At 36.3% G+C, this 16,867-nt stretch overlaps 1 protein-coding gene across 8 annotated transcripts in view; it reads right to left on the bottom strand.

Annotated features, from left to right (window-relative positions):
• AHI1 (Abelson helper integration site 1) overlaps positions 1-16,867 on the bottom strand; it is a 205,840-nt gene that overhangs the window by 121,463 nt on the left and 67,510 nt on the right. For all 8 annotated transcript variants that reach the window (XM_068551284.1, XM_068551279.1, XM_068551280.1 and 5 more), the window contains 2 exons: positions 12,902-13,098; positions 9,124-9,150 (listed from right to left, as the gene is read on the bottom strand). In XM_068551284.1, coding sequence (XP_068407385.1) covers positions 9,124-9,150; positions 12,902-13,098 — 224 coding nt within the window. The remainder of the gene's footprint in view (positions 1-9,123; positions 9,151-12,901; positions 13,099-16,867) is intronic.

The following is a 16,867-nucleotide window of genomic DNA, read 5'->3' as shown; positions in this document are numbered from 1 at the left end:
CGGTAAGTTCAAAACCAAACTAAACTTTCCCCTGCTGTTCACTTCCTCAGGGAAAGATATCACCATCCCCCCAGCTGCCCCAGCCAGACAGATGGGCATCACCTTGGACTGCTTCCTCACGCTTCACACAGAGTCACTCATTAAGTCAATCAGGTGCTCTGGCATCTGATCCCACTCCTTCTCCACAGTTAGTGTTACTGCTGCAATAGTCTCCTGATTTGTTTTCCTATCTCTTGTCTCTTCTCTAATTCTTCTTCTATACTGCTACCAGGATGATTTTTCTAAAATGCTAATTTTATTGAGCAACACTTCTGTTTAAAACCCATCATCAACTGTTCCACTGGATAAAATCCATACATTTTTAGTATGGCATACAAAGCTTTCTATATTATAAGAACTACCTAGCTTTCCCACCTTACTGCTCCATCTCTTATGTTCCAGCTACAACAAATTGCATACAGCTCCCCAGACATGCCAGGTTGTTGAGTGTCTCTGTGACTTAGTTCATGCTGTTCCTGTTTCCTGGAATGGGCTTCCTTCCTGGCTCCTTCTTCCTTGTGGATACCAACTCCATCTCCAAGCTTTCGCTCAAGTATTATATCATGTACGAAAAGCCTTTCAGACTCCCCCAGTAGAACTTACCTCCCCCTCCTTTGTCTCTCCACTATCCCCACATCTTCTAGTACTATGGCACTGGTAACACTTTAGTACGATTACTTATATTGTTAGTTATCCATCAGACTGTAATCTTCTTGAGGGTAAGGAACAGGTTTCGTCTACCTTTCTTTGGTAAGTGGCTGGTATAGCGCTAATAAGAACTACACAGAAGTCAAATGCATTAATACATATGAAAACAGTGCATGTTTTAAAACCTTACCCAAATTTAAGGTGGTATTTGTATTCAAGACTTCTCAAATGTAGGTAACTTTCTGATGATAAGAATTACAGAATAATGGGCTTAAAAGTAAGAAACTCATTAATTTACATGGTTTAATACTCATATTTTTTTTTCTTTTTTTTTTTTTTTTTTCCTTCTTCTTATTTTTTTACAAACCCTTGTGTCGAGGGCTGACTTTCAATAGATCTCAGCAAGGGAGCTGCTCTGCTACGTACAAAACCCCGATAATACTCATATTTAAATCTAGAAACAGGAGTGTGAAATAATAGAAAAGAATATACACATATAGGTCTCTGCCCCCAGTTCCTGGCACAGAACTCCTAAAACCCTTGTAATTTCCTAAGTGATAAGAGCACTAGGAGCATCTTTTGTTCTTATATTTTATCTTTGACTCTGGTTCCTGAAGCTAAGCTCCAAAATCTCTTGGAATTTCCTAGGTGATAGGAATGTCTTTTGTTCTAGGGAAGTGGCTCTCGGTGGGCTTCTAGATGGGACTGATCACCAGAAAGACCAAGAAATGATTAGAAGCTTAGAATTTTCAGGCCCACTCTCCATTTTCCAGGGAGGAGAGAGGGGCTGGAAATGGAGTTAATAACTGACCATGCCTACCTGAAGTCACCATAAAAATCCCGACCATATGGGGTTCGAAGAGCTTCCAGGATGGGGCGCACAGGGAGGTGCTGGGAGAATGTCACACCCAGAGAGAGGGTAAGGAAGGTCCACGCCCCTTCCCACATGCCTTGCTCTATGCATTTCTTCCACCTGGATGTTCATCCTTTATCATATCATTTTATAATAACCTGATAGATAGCAAGTAAACTGTTTTCTTGAGTCCTGTGAGCTGCTTCAGCAAATCAATCAAACCCAAGGAGGGGGTGGGTGGAATCTCGATTTACAGCTGATTGGTCAGAAGCACAAGTAACCTGGACTCGCAACTGGCGCCTGAAGCGGGGTGAGGGGGGCAGGCTTGTGCGACTGAGCCTTTAATTTGTAGGATTTGATGCTATCTTCAGGTAGACAGTGTCAGAATTAAGTTGCAGTTCACCCAGCTGGTGTCTCAGAACTGCCTGATGAGGGAAACCCCGCCACCTCTGGTGTCAGAAATGTCGGAGTGCGGTAGGAGTGTGAGAGTGAGGGAGACAGGAGGAAAACTGGTTTTTCCTAAAACAAGGGTTCTTCCTGTTTTCTAAGATATCCAGTAACAAAAGTCCATACATTTCTTCCCGCGGCCTATTGTAGCTTGTACTACTCCTACAGCCAAGCCAGTCTTCCAAATACTGTCAAAATACTTTTTTTTTAAGGAGTTTTAAAAACTTATTTTCTTTGGAGTCTCTATTTTTTTAAACCTTTTTATTTTTCAGTGAATAATATGTTCCAAGATAGTTTAAACTATAATACAGATCATTACTTCACCTTTACAGCATTCTTCAATAAACTTTAGCTTGGTTACATTTATATTCATTTAGGGTAGATGATATAAATAATTGGAAAAAAAAAGATAAAGTCCCCTGGCTTCCAGAAGCTTACAGAGGCATGTGGAAATTCAGACGTGTAAAGATTAGAGGTGGAAGCAATACCATGTAAAATTTAAAAAGAAGGAAAGATGGAAGGGAGAGAGGGGAGGAAGGGGAGGGAGAGGGAAAAAATAAAAGTGTTGTTCCTCCCTGAGGGAATTCATAATTTAATTCTGGAAAAGACAGGCAAAATTAATTACAACTTAAGGCAGAATAAGCCCAATTATATAACATGCCAGGTATGAAAAAATATGTCTGAGAACATGAGAAAAACAGACTAATTCCATTTGTGAGGAATCATACAAAGCTTAATGGAAATAGACTCATACCATTTCTGGTATGCTTCAGTCCACTCCTAAACAAAGGAAAGTGCAAGGAAGTTTGTAAATTATATATTTATGTGTAAGTAGTCCAGGGCTACTGCAATTCAGAGCAATGTAACAGACTTCTAATACCAATTACTATCTCAGAAGTAATCAGATGAGAACTCTTTCATCTTCCCATCATCAAATCTGTATCTGAGCATCTACCCATACTTTCTACCTATTTGCCTATCAGAAAGGATGAAAACGCCCTTCTCTTAAGGCTAGTTTCTCCATTGGTATTCAGGATTACATCCCCTTTCACATTTTCTAGGACTTGAGTCCAGCAATTACCACCTCCATGGGACATTATCAACTTCTCCATCACCATTGAATTATTCCCATCAGCAAATAAATATGCTTTAATACTGTCCATCTAATGTTCCCCTCCAGTTGCTGTTTCTCTGCTCCCCAGTTAAAATGTCTTAAAAGAATGGCCTACACAGTCTCTGCTTTATATTCTCCCATTCTGTCTTCAACTCACTTCAACCGTGCTTTTGTTTCAGCCACTTACTGAAACAGCACTCATCTAGGTAACCAAAGGACACCACCACGCCAACTTTCTGTCCTCATTTTACTCTTTCTCTCAGTAGCATGTGACTGTTTATCACTCCTCTTTCTTAAAATACTTCCTCTGGGATTTTCTGACATACCCCCTCCTGGACCAGGGCCTCAGGTATTTAGCTATAATCTCTCCCCACGTGATCTTACCAAATCTGACAGTTTAGAACAAAAAGGACATTAGCACTGACTTCTCCCCTGAGCTTAAGACTCATATATCCAATTGCCTACTTCTCAGCTATACAGTCATATTGAAAACTCCACTCCAGTATTCCTCCCCTCATTAAAAAGCACTGCTACCATCTACACAGCTGCTGAAAGCAGCAACATAGAAGTTATTTCTAATTTCTTTCTCTTATACCACATCTAATCCATCACCAAGTTTTGTTGAATCTACTTCCAAAATATATCCCAAATCTGTCCACTGCTTCCATTTCCATTATTACCAATGTTAAGCTAATTAATCAAGGGGACCATTAGACTGAGGTGGCTCTAATGCCAGGGTAGCCTATGACCACAAAATCTAAGCCTGTAAATACTTCAAGGTTGCAAAATTGAAACCTAAGGACAACTAATCACAACAGCCAACTAGGCTTTAAACTATAGCCAATCAATAATTTCATTGTTTTGCTTCTGCCTTTTCTCTATAGAAGTCTTTCCCCAGCTCCTGTTGGTGAAATGCTTCTAATGATTTCTGGCTTGGCCCTGCCCAATTCGAATCATTTTTTGCTCCAAAAGACCCTCTTAAAATGTTTAATATGCCTCAGTTTATCTTTTAATACCATCCTAGTCCAGGCCACAATCTCCTCTTTCTTGAACTGAGACCCTTACTCTCCTTTTAAAATCTATTCTCACATTCTCTCTAGCTTAACATCTTAATCACTTGTTTCTCTAATTAAATCAACACCCTAAACTCCTTACAGAAGGATAGCAGAATATGCCACCCCAAAATATGCCTCTTTGGCATAAGGATTACTTTGAGAAACTTCAGACACAGGAGTTCTGAAAACAGAGTGGAAGTTACCCTTTTGTAAGGGAAATATACTGGGTTGGCCAAAAAGTTCGTTCGGGGGACTTCCCTGGTGGTGCAGTGGTTAAGAATCCGCCTGCCAATGCAGGGGACATGGGTTCAATCCCTGGTCTGGGAAGATCCCACATGCCACGGAGCAACTAAGCCCGTGTGCCACAACTACTGAGGCTGTGCTGTAGAGCCCGTGAGCCACAACTACTGAGCCCGAATGCCACAACTACTGAAGCCCGCACACCTAGAGCCCGTGCTCCGCAGCAAGAGAAGCCACTGCAATGTGAAGTCCGCGTACCGCAACGAAGAGTAGCCCCCACTCGACACAACTAGAGAAAGCCTGCGCACAGCAACAAAGACCCAACGCAGCCAAAAATAAATAAATAAATTTTTAAAAGTTAGTTGTGTTTAAAAAAAAAAAAAAAGGTTCACTGGCCTTTCTCAAAAAAAAGAAAAGTTTGTTCGGGTTTGTCCTAAGATGTTACGGAAAAAATCCGAACGAACTTTTTGACCAACCCAATACATTAGAAAGGGGATCTATTATACCAGGAAAAAAGCTATCATCAGGGACAACTTTTTCACCTGAGAGACTTATCTGCATGGCAGGGTAACCTTGTCTACTAACCAGTTCCTCTGCTCACCTTCCCTTGAATTGCCTTCTGCCTCTGAAGCCCCAGATCTCTCTATCCCTTTTCTAGGCTCAGGATGGTATATAAGCCTCAGTTACCTGGCAGCCTTTGGAATATCATAACTTTGTGGAGCTCATGTATGTATGTAATTAAAATTGTATTTTTTTCTCCTGGTAATCTGTCTATGCCAATTTAACCCTTAGACCAGCCACAGAAACTAGAAGGGTGGAAGGTAAAATTTTCCCTCCCCTACATTACCATGCTTACAAGGCCCTTTAAAAGGCATGCCTGATCTCCTGATTTTCTCTCCAACTTGTCAGGAAACATTGTTCCTCCTTGCTTGCTCACTATCCCGCTTAAGCTTAGTGGTGTTCTTTCTGCTCCTCCAGCATGCCAGTTTTATTCCTGGATGAGGACTTTTGCAGGACAGGACTAGCTCCTTGTCAAGTATTTCTCTCAGAGAGGCCTTCCATGATCATCCTTTAGAGTATAACTTCCCCCAGTCATTCTTTGTCCCATGGGCCTATTTTATTTTCTTCACATCACTTCTTACTGAAATCATCTTATTTCCTTTTTTGTTATTTGTCTCCCTACAATAGAATGTTCTTATTCACTGTTGTATTCTCCATGTGCGCACATGGTCTCTCTCTCTCTCTCACACACACGCACACACACACACACGCACACACACTTGGTATGCATTCAATAAATATTTGTTTAAAGACTGTTAATGGAAAAAAAAGGAATAAATCTTCAACAATATAAAAATCTAGATGGGATTTAGGGAAGAAAAAACTTAGGTACCTGGTAAAAATTTATTATCCTGGATGTAATAGATGAGAAATGACATAAATATATTCTGCTTTTAAGAGTAAAGTCTTTTGACAACAGTGTAAAGACCATTCAATGGGGAAAGAATACTCTTTTCAATAAATGGTGCTGGGACAACTAGACAGCCATACGCAAATGGAATAAAATTAGACCTCTATATCACATCATATTAAAAAAAATTAACTCAAAATAATCACAGACCTAAATATGAGTTAAAAATATAAAGATCCTAGAAAACAGAGAAGTAAACCTCTGGAACACTGGGTTAGGCAATGGTTTCTTATATATGACATCAAAAGCACAAGTGACAAAAGAAAAAAATAGATTAACTTAATTTCATAAAAATTAAAGCCTTTTTGTTTTAAAGAATACCGTCAAGAAATTAAAAGGACAACCCACAAAATGGGATAAAACATTTGCAGATCATCTATCTGACAAGGGACTTGTATCCAGAATATATAAAGAACTCTTAAAGTGAACAATAAAAAGAAATAATTCTTTTTTTAAAGAACAGGTAAAGGAGTTGAATAGACACTTCTCCAAGGAAGATATAAAAATGGCACAACAAAAATACTCAACACCTTTAGTCATTAAGAAAATACAAGTCAAAATCACAATGAGATGCCACTTCATACCCACTAGGATGGCTATAAAAAAAAGACAGAAAATAGCAAGTATTGACAAGGATGAGGAGGAACTGGAACCACTGCTAGTGGGCTTCTAAAATGGTGCAGCCACTTTGGAAAACAGCTTGGTAGTTTCCCAAAATGTTAAACATAGAGTTACCATATGACCCAACAATTCCACTCTCAGATATATACCCCAGAGAAATAAAAACATATGCCCACACAAAAACTTGTACACACATGTTCATAGTAGCATTCTTCTTAATTGCTAAAAAGTATAAACAACACAAATGTCCGTAAACTGATGAATGGATAAACAAAATGCAATATATTTATACAATGGAATCTTATTTGACAATAAAAAGTAGTACTCATACATGCTACAAATGGAGGACCCATGAAAACATTATTCTAATCTATAGAAGCCACTAACAAACGATCACATATTCTATGATTCCATTTATATAAAATGTCCAGAATAGGCAAATCTATAGAGACAGAGAGTATATTAGTGGTTAGCAGGAGTTTGAGTGTTGTGTGTGTGTGTGTGTGTGTGTGTGTGTGTGTGTGTGTGTATGCGTGTCCCTACCCAGAAATGGAGAATGATTGCTAAGAGATACGGGGTTTCTTTTTGGAGGGAATGAAAGAGCTCCAGATAGTAGTGATGGTTGCACAACTCTGTGTATATAATAAAAACCAATAAACTGTACACTTTAAAAGGGTGAATATTATGGTATGTGTATTATATCTCAATAAAACTGTCATAAAAAAATAACTAAAGGCACTAGTAGGTTAATCTTTATAGACCTTGATTAATTTCCAAAAATGTCATATTTTCAATGACTATTCTGCTTTTGTTAAGTACTAGGAATACAAAGATGAATGACATGAACCTCCACCCTCAGGAAGTTTCCAGAATAGCAGAGGACGTTCTCCATAAAGCCTTTTGCCAAATATGTGCAGAACACTTTACTCTTTGGACATTCAGACAGCATTACAAAAGAGGGGTACATAATACATGTGTTAAAATAAAGAGAAATAGCTCTGAACTGCTAATCAAGAGGATAAACTACTTTTTTGACTCCAGTTTTATATTCTATACATACTTAAGAAGATTTAGTAATCTTAGAGCTACAATCATTACACCAATCATTGCTATCAGGAACAAGTTTCCTGAACATCTGCAGCCTAAGTCAGAATATAGCTTGTTCTCCTTTTTCCCCATCTTCCTTCCCCTTGTCTATATTCTATTTCCTGTTGACTTGTGATAATTAGGTAAAAATGTGATGGGTCCTGACTGATATCGGACAGCTCAGTGACGGGATAAGCCCAGTGTTCTCTGACACATTTCCTCCATAAGATGCCCCATGTGGAACGAGACAATAGCCTACTTACTTCTGTATTCCAAGCACCTGCCACATGGTAGGAGGTGTCTACTGAGTAAAAACAGTATTTCCACTGCACTGACATTATATAAAGCAGTCTTTGAATATACTAATACCACTTTAATTCTTTCCCTTCTGGAGGTCTCACCTTTCACTTTGTGACATATATAATCATATTTGATAAATAAACGGATGTCTAATTATTCAACTGAATTTTGGGAACAGACAGAAGAAAATAAGAGGGAAGGACAAACATGTGATGTTATTCCAACTCTTTTAAATAAAACTTATTTTCTTGACAATTAAGTTAAAGGTTGTATATAAAATAACCTTGCTTGTAGAAGGAAGAAAGCTGCTGTGTTGATAGCATCCCAGATACAATTTAGTTGAAAGTGATTAATAATCAAGGGCCTTTTTGCATACCTCCATTTTCAGACCAACTTTGGGGTCTTGGGCAAATCACTTAACCTCTCTCAGCCTCAGTTTCCTCTCTTCTGAAATTGGAATAACAATAATATCTAATCTGTCTCTCAGGATTGTTATATAGTTAAATGGGAAAGGAAGTATGAAACACGGTATAAATGATCCAGAGCATTATCAGCGCAATATATCGCTGCCGTTTATGTGAGGCTTACATTCGTTTCAAGGCTTATACACTTTACTCAGCATTCACCCATTGGAACTGTATTGCTGTCTCTTACCTATAAAGTATCATATAATATTTTTCTCAGAGAAGGAAATGATCTTGCTGGCCCTTTACTGAAAGTATATCCCAATCACTTAATATTTTTAAATCTTCAAAAATATGAAGCTACTTGCTGAATTCTCAGGTGCCAGTATTACGATTCCTTGATAAATCCGAGCTCAAATGCAGAAGATATGTATCAGATGAACTTTGTAAAAGTTCTATTACAACTATGAACGGTACATTTCAATTCTTTGGTGCATCACAATGAAAACTAAAGTTACCTTCCTGGTAATAAAAACCACTCACTCTAGAGACTGTCATACACAGTGAAGTAAGTCAGAAAGAGAAAAACAAGTATCGTATATACGTGGAACCTAGAAAAATGGTACAGATGAACCGGTTTGCAGGGCAGAAATAGAGACACAGATGTAGAGAACAAACGCATGGACACCAAGGGGGGAAAGTGGGGGAGGGGTGTGGGATGACTTGGGAGATTGGGATTGACATGTATACACTAATATGAATAAAATGGATGACTAATAAGAACTTGCTGTATAAAAAAATAAATAAAATAAAATTCAAAAACAACAACAACAAAAACCACTCACCTTCGCAGCACAGGCTCGTATCACCTCCTAAAAGAAATAGGATAAAATAAGTAAAGAAATACTCATAATTTCATTTAATAAAATATCAACTCTTTCTAACACATTCAGATATTAATCTCTTAATAACCAAAAATCAACATTTGGGAGAGTGTTCTTTAATCTATGACCTGCAGGTGTCACTCTGCACTGTTCCAATGAGCTGGAAAGAGTATAAATTAAAGAGACTCAATGACATGATTTTGGTTTGCCAAAGCAAAACGCACTGACAAACAAGACTCTGGAGGGCCCACATGTAACCGCCTCAAGAAAAATTTGTCTCCTCAGTAAACTTAGCATAAACACTAAAGTTCTGTACTGGGACACTAACATATCTAAAAGACACACTCTGAACTGCAGTATATAATTATCTCTATAAATAAGAATACCCATACATATAATTCTCAAATTAATAATTTACTTCAGAGGAAATCTAATAGTAAACACTTCTGAGGAGTAAAGGATATGACTGGAGGAGCTACAGAAAGGGACTGCCTACAACTCATGGGATAAGGCCAAGAAAAAGTCACTTTTGAAACAGAAATTAGTCAAAGGCAACACAAAATAGATGACTTGTAAATTTGCTGCTAGGGAGACACAAATAATATTCTAGTCCAATTAAGGTTAACCAGCATATATCATCAGCCTAGTACAGCACTAGGGAAAAATGGTAACAATCAGTGTGGAGTTTAGAAAAAAAGAACTAAAAAAGAAGAGTGTCCTTTTTTTTTTAATCCAGAAATTTCTAAGGGACATAGACTACCTCTAAAGGATACTAGTAATTTCAATCACTAAAAGGAGACAGTAAAACTGACTGTGGGCATGAGATTCTGATTGCCTGGACCGAATCTCAGCTCCAATGTTTCCATCTGTGTGACCTTGGCAATGTTGCTTGATCTCTGTAAGCCTCAACTTCATCTTCTGTAAAATGGGGATAATACTAGCATCCACATTATAGGATGGTTTTGAGGATTAAATACAGTGAACACGTAAAACACTTAGCACAGTACCAGGAATTCATTATGTCAGTTTCTACTCATAATTAAACAGATGTTAATTATCACCAATTATTATAAAGTGAAATCTCCTGTGAGGTAGAGAAAATTAATCTTTTTTTTTCAAAATTGGCATAAAACATTTTAAAACCCATTCAATCCCTATTCCTACGACTCTGCTTAACAATCAGCTCTGTGATCACTGATCCAGATATCGGGTTAATTTTTAAAAGCGCGAGTGGTCTTGAGTGCTCAAGCAGCTGGAGAGGTATACCTTTCATTATAAGATGTTTAAGTTTATAAATCAACTTTCTGTGGAACTGTTTACTACTACCAGGTACCCCAGATTCTGAGCAGCTCCGTTTACACTAATAAGACCAAATTTCTGGGTTTGAAACCTTAGAAAGAGTTGTGTCACTGCTCTCAAGATACTGTCTACCCGTGAGGTCTTATCTGGATTGCAGAGCCTTTTAGGTATTGCTGCAGCAGTAGCACAAAGTCGGCTCTACTAAATACGAAACAGTTAAATGAGTTTTATTATGAGTAAATGATAAAGCTACCAAGAACAGAAAATTATCTATTTTTGGCATCCTTTTCTCATTCATGAGTAAACACCTATGAAATACCTGAGGAACTGAATTTATTATGCAATTCACACACACACAAATCATACCCTAAACTTGAACTGTGTTTTATCAGAAAAACATTCCTTTTGTGGTTACAAAGAAAGGAGTATCTCCAGGGATACAGTCTTCTACAATATAGAAGTAATATAGTCTTCTCTATTAGACTTCTACATAGAAGACCAGTGACAGAGCCTTTTAGACTAAGTAACAAACCTAACAGGAAAAGGAATTTAGGGTCTACCAAAACACAGCTTAGGAAACAAGAGAAAAGGCATTGTGACAAAAGTTGAGAATCCAGTCAACCTAAATGCTTGCAAAACATAAAAAGAATGGAGCTTCCGTGGGAACAAAGATGACATTTTGTTTTGATTCCCATATATACTACATACATTCTCATAGAAAATACACTGCAGATAGCATTTGAAAAAAAAGTTCAGAGAATTCTCTTAACACAGGAAATATATGGTTTTTCAAAAACCACAGCAAATAGACAAAGCTTTCATTTCCAAAGGCAGCCTCAATCTACCTCAATCCCAAAGCATAATTTTTAAAAGGAAAAGTTTAGTAAAAGCTAAATAAATCAATGATTCTATGAGAAACAAGTTTTTCTCTTATAATAAATTATCAATTTACTTTCCCCTTGCCGTTGATTTCATATCTTAAATAATATTTTTCTGATTTTATTTTTCTTTTACATCTACCTTCGTTTCATTTATCTGAGGATGACAGCTATAAAAGATGATGCAGGAGAAAAGCTACAAGCCCAAGGTGATTCCAGGATGTTAAGTTTTACAGTGTAAAGATTGACAGATTGTAGGAAACTTGTTTTTATATATCTATCTGTGAGTTGCTCTTAAGTCTGTAGATGAAACCATTTTGCCATGCAAGATTTTAGACAAGGGCCATTTTTTTCCCTAGTGAATAAATATTTTTCTCTAATTTTTAGAACTCCATTTATCTATTCATACCTCCTTTTAAAATCTGGAACACATTCATTATTCAATTATTTTAAAATGTTAAAATATAAAGTCTTACAACACTGAAATATTAATTTATAGTCATATTATTCTAAAATTTATACTGAGAAATATAAAAAAATTTCCCCCATATTCCAACTAAAGCTGAACCCGTTGTCTGAGTGATCTGCACTCTGGTATACTCCACACTCTCTAACTTTCTAAAGAAAGGAAAGGAGAGAGGAAGAAAGTACAGTCAGAACTAAAAGATGTCTCGATGTAGTTCCTCCTATGTTGGGTTTAAAACTGGTCAATATCCCTATCAAAGGAGGAGGGGAAAGGATGATATTTATTAAGTGCCAGGCACTGTGCCACAAGGGGGAACGCAACAAGCCTGCAAAGTCCCTGTCTTCAAGGAGCTCAGGCTAATTCTCACTAAAAGAACTATTAGGGTCAAAGAGCCTAAGTATTTTTAAGGATGTTCAAGCTTCTCAATACATTTTACCACTTATCTTTGAGAAACACTGCATAGTAATTTATCACCAACAGAATACCACACGACTTTTAACCAAGCATCTTCCTCCTGATTTTCATCATCTATTTTCCAGTTTTACAGGCAATATCTGGTTTCTGTGGCACTACTTTTCTCTGAAGTGAGATAGAACTTTAAAATATGCTTATGAGACATTTGTACCTACTCTTTTTGAAAGTACATGTTTATTTCTTTTATCCATTTCTTTGTTGAAGTCTCACTTTATTTTCTTTATTATTTAGTTCTTGCATATTAAGAAGGTTGTTCCATTTATACATTTTATGTAGACATTTTCCCAGGTTGGTATTTGCTGTGTGTGCGTGTCTGCATGTTGTATATATGCGTATACACACATATACACACATATACTTTAAAACAGAGAAACAAGTCCTGGGCTGATCTTTACAGAGATATCAAGTCAGGAAAGCCTAATAGATTATCCTAAGTTCAGTTTGTTTACTGCAGTTAGTGATTTTAGAACAAGTACCAGAAAGGAACTATAAAAGTATAAGAAAGCCTAGTTTTAAGTAACTACTTCGTTCAGTTAATATTTATTGGCATGGCAATGTAAAACAGAATTGAAATGGTTTTAAAGTTTCCAACTTCTCAACTGCATAAAATAAGTAAACATACTGTGACAGAATCAATCCTCTGTTTCACTTGCTGCATCTTCATTGAAGAATTTTCAGTGCGGACATAGTCATCAATCTGAAAAGAGCCCTGATGAGGCAGTCTAGGGCAGGTGCATAAAGCATCTTGACTTTGGTGTATTCCAGGTAATGGAAATGTTCCATTGTAGCGTTTGAACATTTCAGCCTCCTGCTGGGCAACTGGAAAAATTAGTCCATAATTAGTTCAAATCATCATGGCAAAAGCATAATGAAATAATTAAGCCATGAAACTGTAGCATTAAAGGAATGATCAGAAAGTACATAATACATTTTAGATACTGGGTAATAATAATACAACATGATGAACAAAATGTGAAATTATTAAATACTGTAAACCATAAGGAAGGAAATATAATAATTTCATAGATAACTTCATGTCAGGTAGTATAACTGAGCCTTGAAGGCCATGCAGTATCTTGGTCTGGTAAACATAACACATTGGAAGGGGACTCTAACTTTGAAGAGATGCATACAGAAAACACAATATAAAACATCAAAGGCATAGTATAACAGAATTAAAGAAAACACAAAAACAATAAAAATAATTAGTCACAAACCCATTTCCTTAAAACAACTGTTTTCATATCTTCATACCCCTATCTTTATTCATATGTACAGTTTATTTAAGATATCACAGTGTAAACACAATCGAACAGTTTTTCAATTTAAATGTAAGTTTTTGCATATTTCTACAACTATGTAATTACCATTTATAAATGCTTTACAATGTCTCATCTAAGGAAGCGCCATAGTTTATTTATGTATTCTCCTATTGCTAAATATTTACAATGTTTTCTGTTCTCCCTCATTATAGGCTATGCGTAAGTACTTTCATAATTCAGTTTTTAAAAGAATCCTTTCTTTGGATTTAATACCCCAGAGTGGAATAGATGGCTCAAAGGGTGAATGTTTTTGATGATGATGATGATGATGATGATGATGATGATGACGACGACGACGAGGGTATTAGCACCTGTATTGTACTTTATGATTTTTAGGATGCTTTCACATACATTATCTCATTTGATCATTTAAATAAATGAATTTGAAAAATTTTAAATGCCTGTAAGTACAAAGGAGAAAAAATAAAAAGTAATCATTTAGAAGTATTTTCTTGATTATACAATTACATAATTTAAAAATCCATAAAAGAAAAAATTGACAATTTTGGACTTCATAAAAATTTCAAACGTCTGTTCTTTCAAACTCATAAGACAATTAGAAGAAAAGCCAAAGGCTGGGAGAAATATTTGCAAATCATATATCTGATAGAGCATCACTTGTATATAAGAAACCTAACTCTCAAAATTCAATAATCAGAAAGCAAACAAGCCAGTTTTACAAATGGGCAAAAGATCTGAACAGATGATTCAGTGAAGAAGATACATGGATGGTAAATAAGCACATGAAAAGGTGCTTAACATCATTAGTCATTAAGGATAAGCAAATTAAAACCACAATGAAATAGCACAGCATACCTATTACAAGGGCTAAAATTTAAAAGACTGGCCATTTCAAATTTAGCAAGGATACGGAGATACTGAAATACAGACTAGTGGTGGCAAGGTTAAGCAGCACAACCACTTTAGAGAACAGTCTGGCAGCTTCTTAAACATATGTCCGCGCTGGGATCCAGCTCTTCTATTTTTAGGTATTTATTCAAGAGAAATAAAAGCATATGTTTATACAAACACTTGTAAATGAATATTCACAGCACCTTTATTTGTAATAGCTAAAAACTGGATAAAACCCAAATGCCCATCAACAGGTGAATGGAGAAACAAACTGTGATATATCAATACAATAAAGTAATACTCAGAAATAAAAAGGAACTATTGATAAACTCTAAAACACAAATTAACTTCAAAGTAATTATGAGTGAAAGAAGACAGACCAAAAAAAATATGTGGTATATACTGTTGCACTCATATACAGTTCTAGAAAATGCAAATTAATTCATAGTGTTTGTCTGGCAGGAGGGGGAGGTAGGGAGAGATGACCAAGGAGCACAAAGTTAACTCTGGGGGATGATGGATGTGTTCATTATCTTGGTTGAGGTGATAGTCTCACAAGTATATAAATATGTGTTGACTTATCAGGGTGTACATTTAAAATATATGCAGTTTATTGTATGTCAATTACACCTCAATAAAACTGCTCACAAAAAAGTGATAGGAGTTAATACTCAAAGAGTCCCCACAAAATCAATTAAAAATGAATAATCCAACAGAAAAATGGGCAAATGACCATTACAGAAAATTCACAAAAAGGAGAACTATATATCCAACTTCACTACTAATTAAGGAAGAAATAAGAGGAAGAAGGCAAATTAGAAAGTGATGCTTCTTTTATTGCTTGTTCAACTATCCCACTGTACCTCAAGATATTTGTTCCCACGGAACAAACTGAGTAAGGGTAGCCAGATGTGTACTGAAGTGTTCTTTAAAATACTGAAAAACATATAATAGTGGAATTATGCAACAATAGTTGTTTAAATTATGGTGTATTCGTTTAAAGAAAGGGAATTCAGCCACTAAAATTATGTACAGATGTATAATTATCATGATAGAAAATTGTTCATAATATATTATTAATTGGAAGAAAAAAGTTTATAAAGCAATAACATGAATATACAAAAGGATGATCACTTTTCTTTTTAGTTATCACCCTTGGTTTCACGAAGCATGAATTCGAAATAGCACCTACAAAAAAATTCAGGTCTCTGATCTTTATATTCATGTACTACTTCATTCACATGTTCTAAGTGAAGAACAGCTCAATGATAACTGGGGATCTCTCCCTGCAGACCTTGATGGTGGTTAAGAACCAGGGGATGTAATTGAGGGAGAAGACCTGCTTACAGCCCACCCTTGCAGTGATGCACGTTCCTCAGTACCAATTACTGTTTTCAGATGGAAGTGTAGCTGTGCCTACACTTAGATTTTTGTGGGTTTGACTACTATTTTTCAGTATATAGTTTGGACTTCTTTTCATAGCACTCAGAACATTTACTTACCTCAAATAAAAGATTGTTTAAAGAACAAAGAGAAACTTTGAAGCTGTAAAAGAAGAGTGCTCAATGGACTGGAGGTTTGACTTTAGTAGATGGGTCGGGGATGAATGAATCAACGCGTAAAAATCACGTTCCATGATCTTTGCCTGATTTGCTTTTCAAAATTGTCCTCTTAACATTTCATTGGTTTTTGCTACTAGAATGGAAAGTAAAACTGGGTTTAACTATTTAATGGCATTTTCTGACTCCCTATGTTTTTGTACTTGCCAGATACACAACTACAATTTCACCTCAAGCCCTGAGTGGGTGAGTACACGTTAGAAGCACAGAGGCTGATATAAGCAACAGTTATACGGGACAGTAGGATTTGGGTATTTACCTTACTCTTTTTGCCAAACTGTATTTTCTAAGTATTCTGCTATGCTAAACATGTATTATTTTAATTTTTTAAAAAAGGAATTTATTTAACTAGTAAAAAATAACAAAAGGCAATTGCCTGAGTATTTATCTATTTTTCCAGGCATTAAGGATACCTTTCAGAAAAGATTAAAATGGCCTAAACGGATACAGATGACAAAAATAAACCCCAAACAATTATGAATACTTGTTTATGTTGTCTAAAGGGAATTTTCTATACAAAAGCCATCTGACTGGATTTCAAGGAGGCAAATTAACACCCTACCTTATCTTTAGCACCTCTAGTTCTGCGAAGACAGCCATAAAAAAAATCTGCAGAAATATTCATAAAGACCTAGTTTCTCAGATACTACAAACTACAAACAAGCTGCTGTCAAGTTCTTGCATTCTTTCCCCTCCCCAGCCCTCCACAAATACCTATTTGTGTAAGACTATACAGATTATTTCCCTGTAAAATAGGTTATAATAGATGATTTCTGAAATTCCTTCAAGCTCTAC

Source organism: Eschrichtius robustus, chromosome 9 (assembly GCF_028021215.1).
Source record: "Eschrichtius robustus isolate mEscRob2 chromosome 9, mEscRob2.pri, whole genome shotgun sequence".
NCBI lineage: Eukaryota > Metazoa > Chordata > Mammalia > Artiodactyla > Eschrichtiidae > Eschrichtius > Eschrichtius robustus.
The sequence above is the reverse complement of the archived record's forward strand: the minus strand, read 5'-3'. Positions and strand labels throughout refer to the sequence as shown.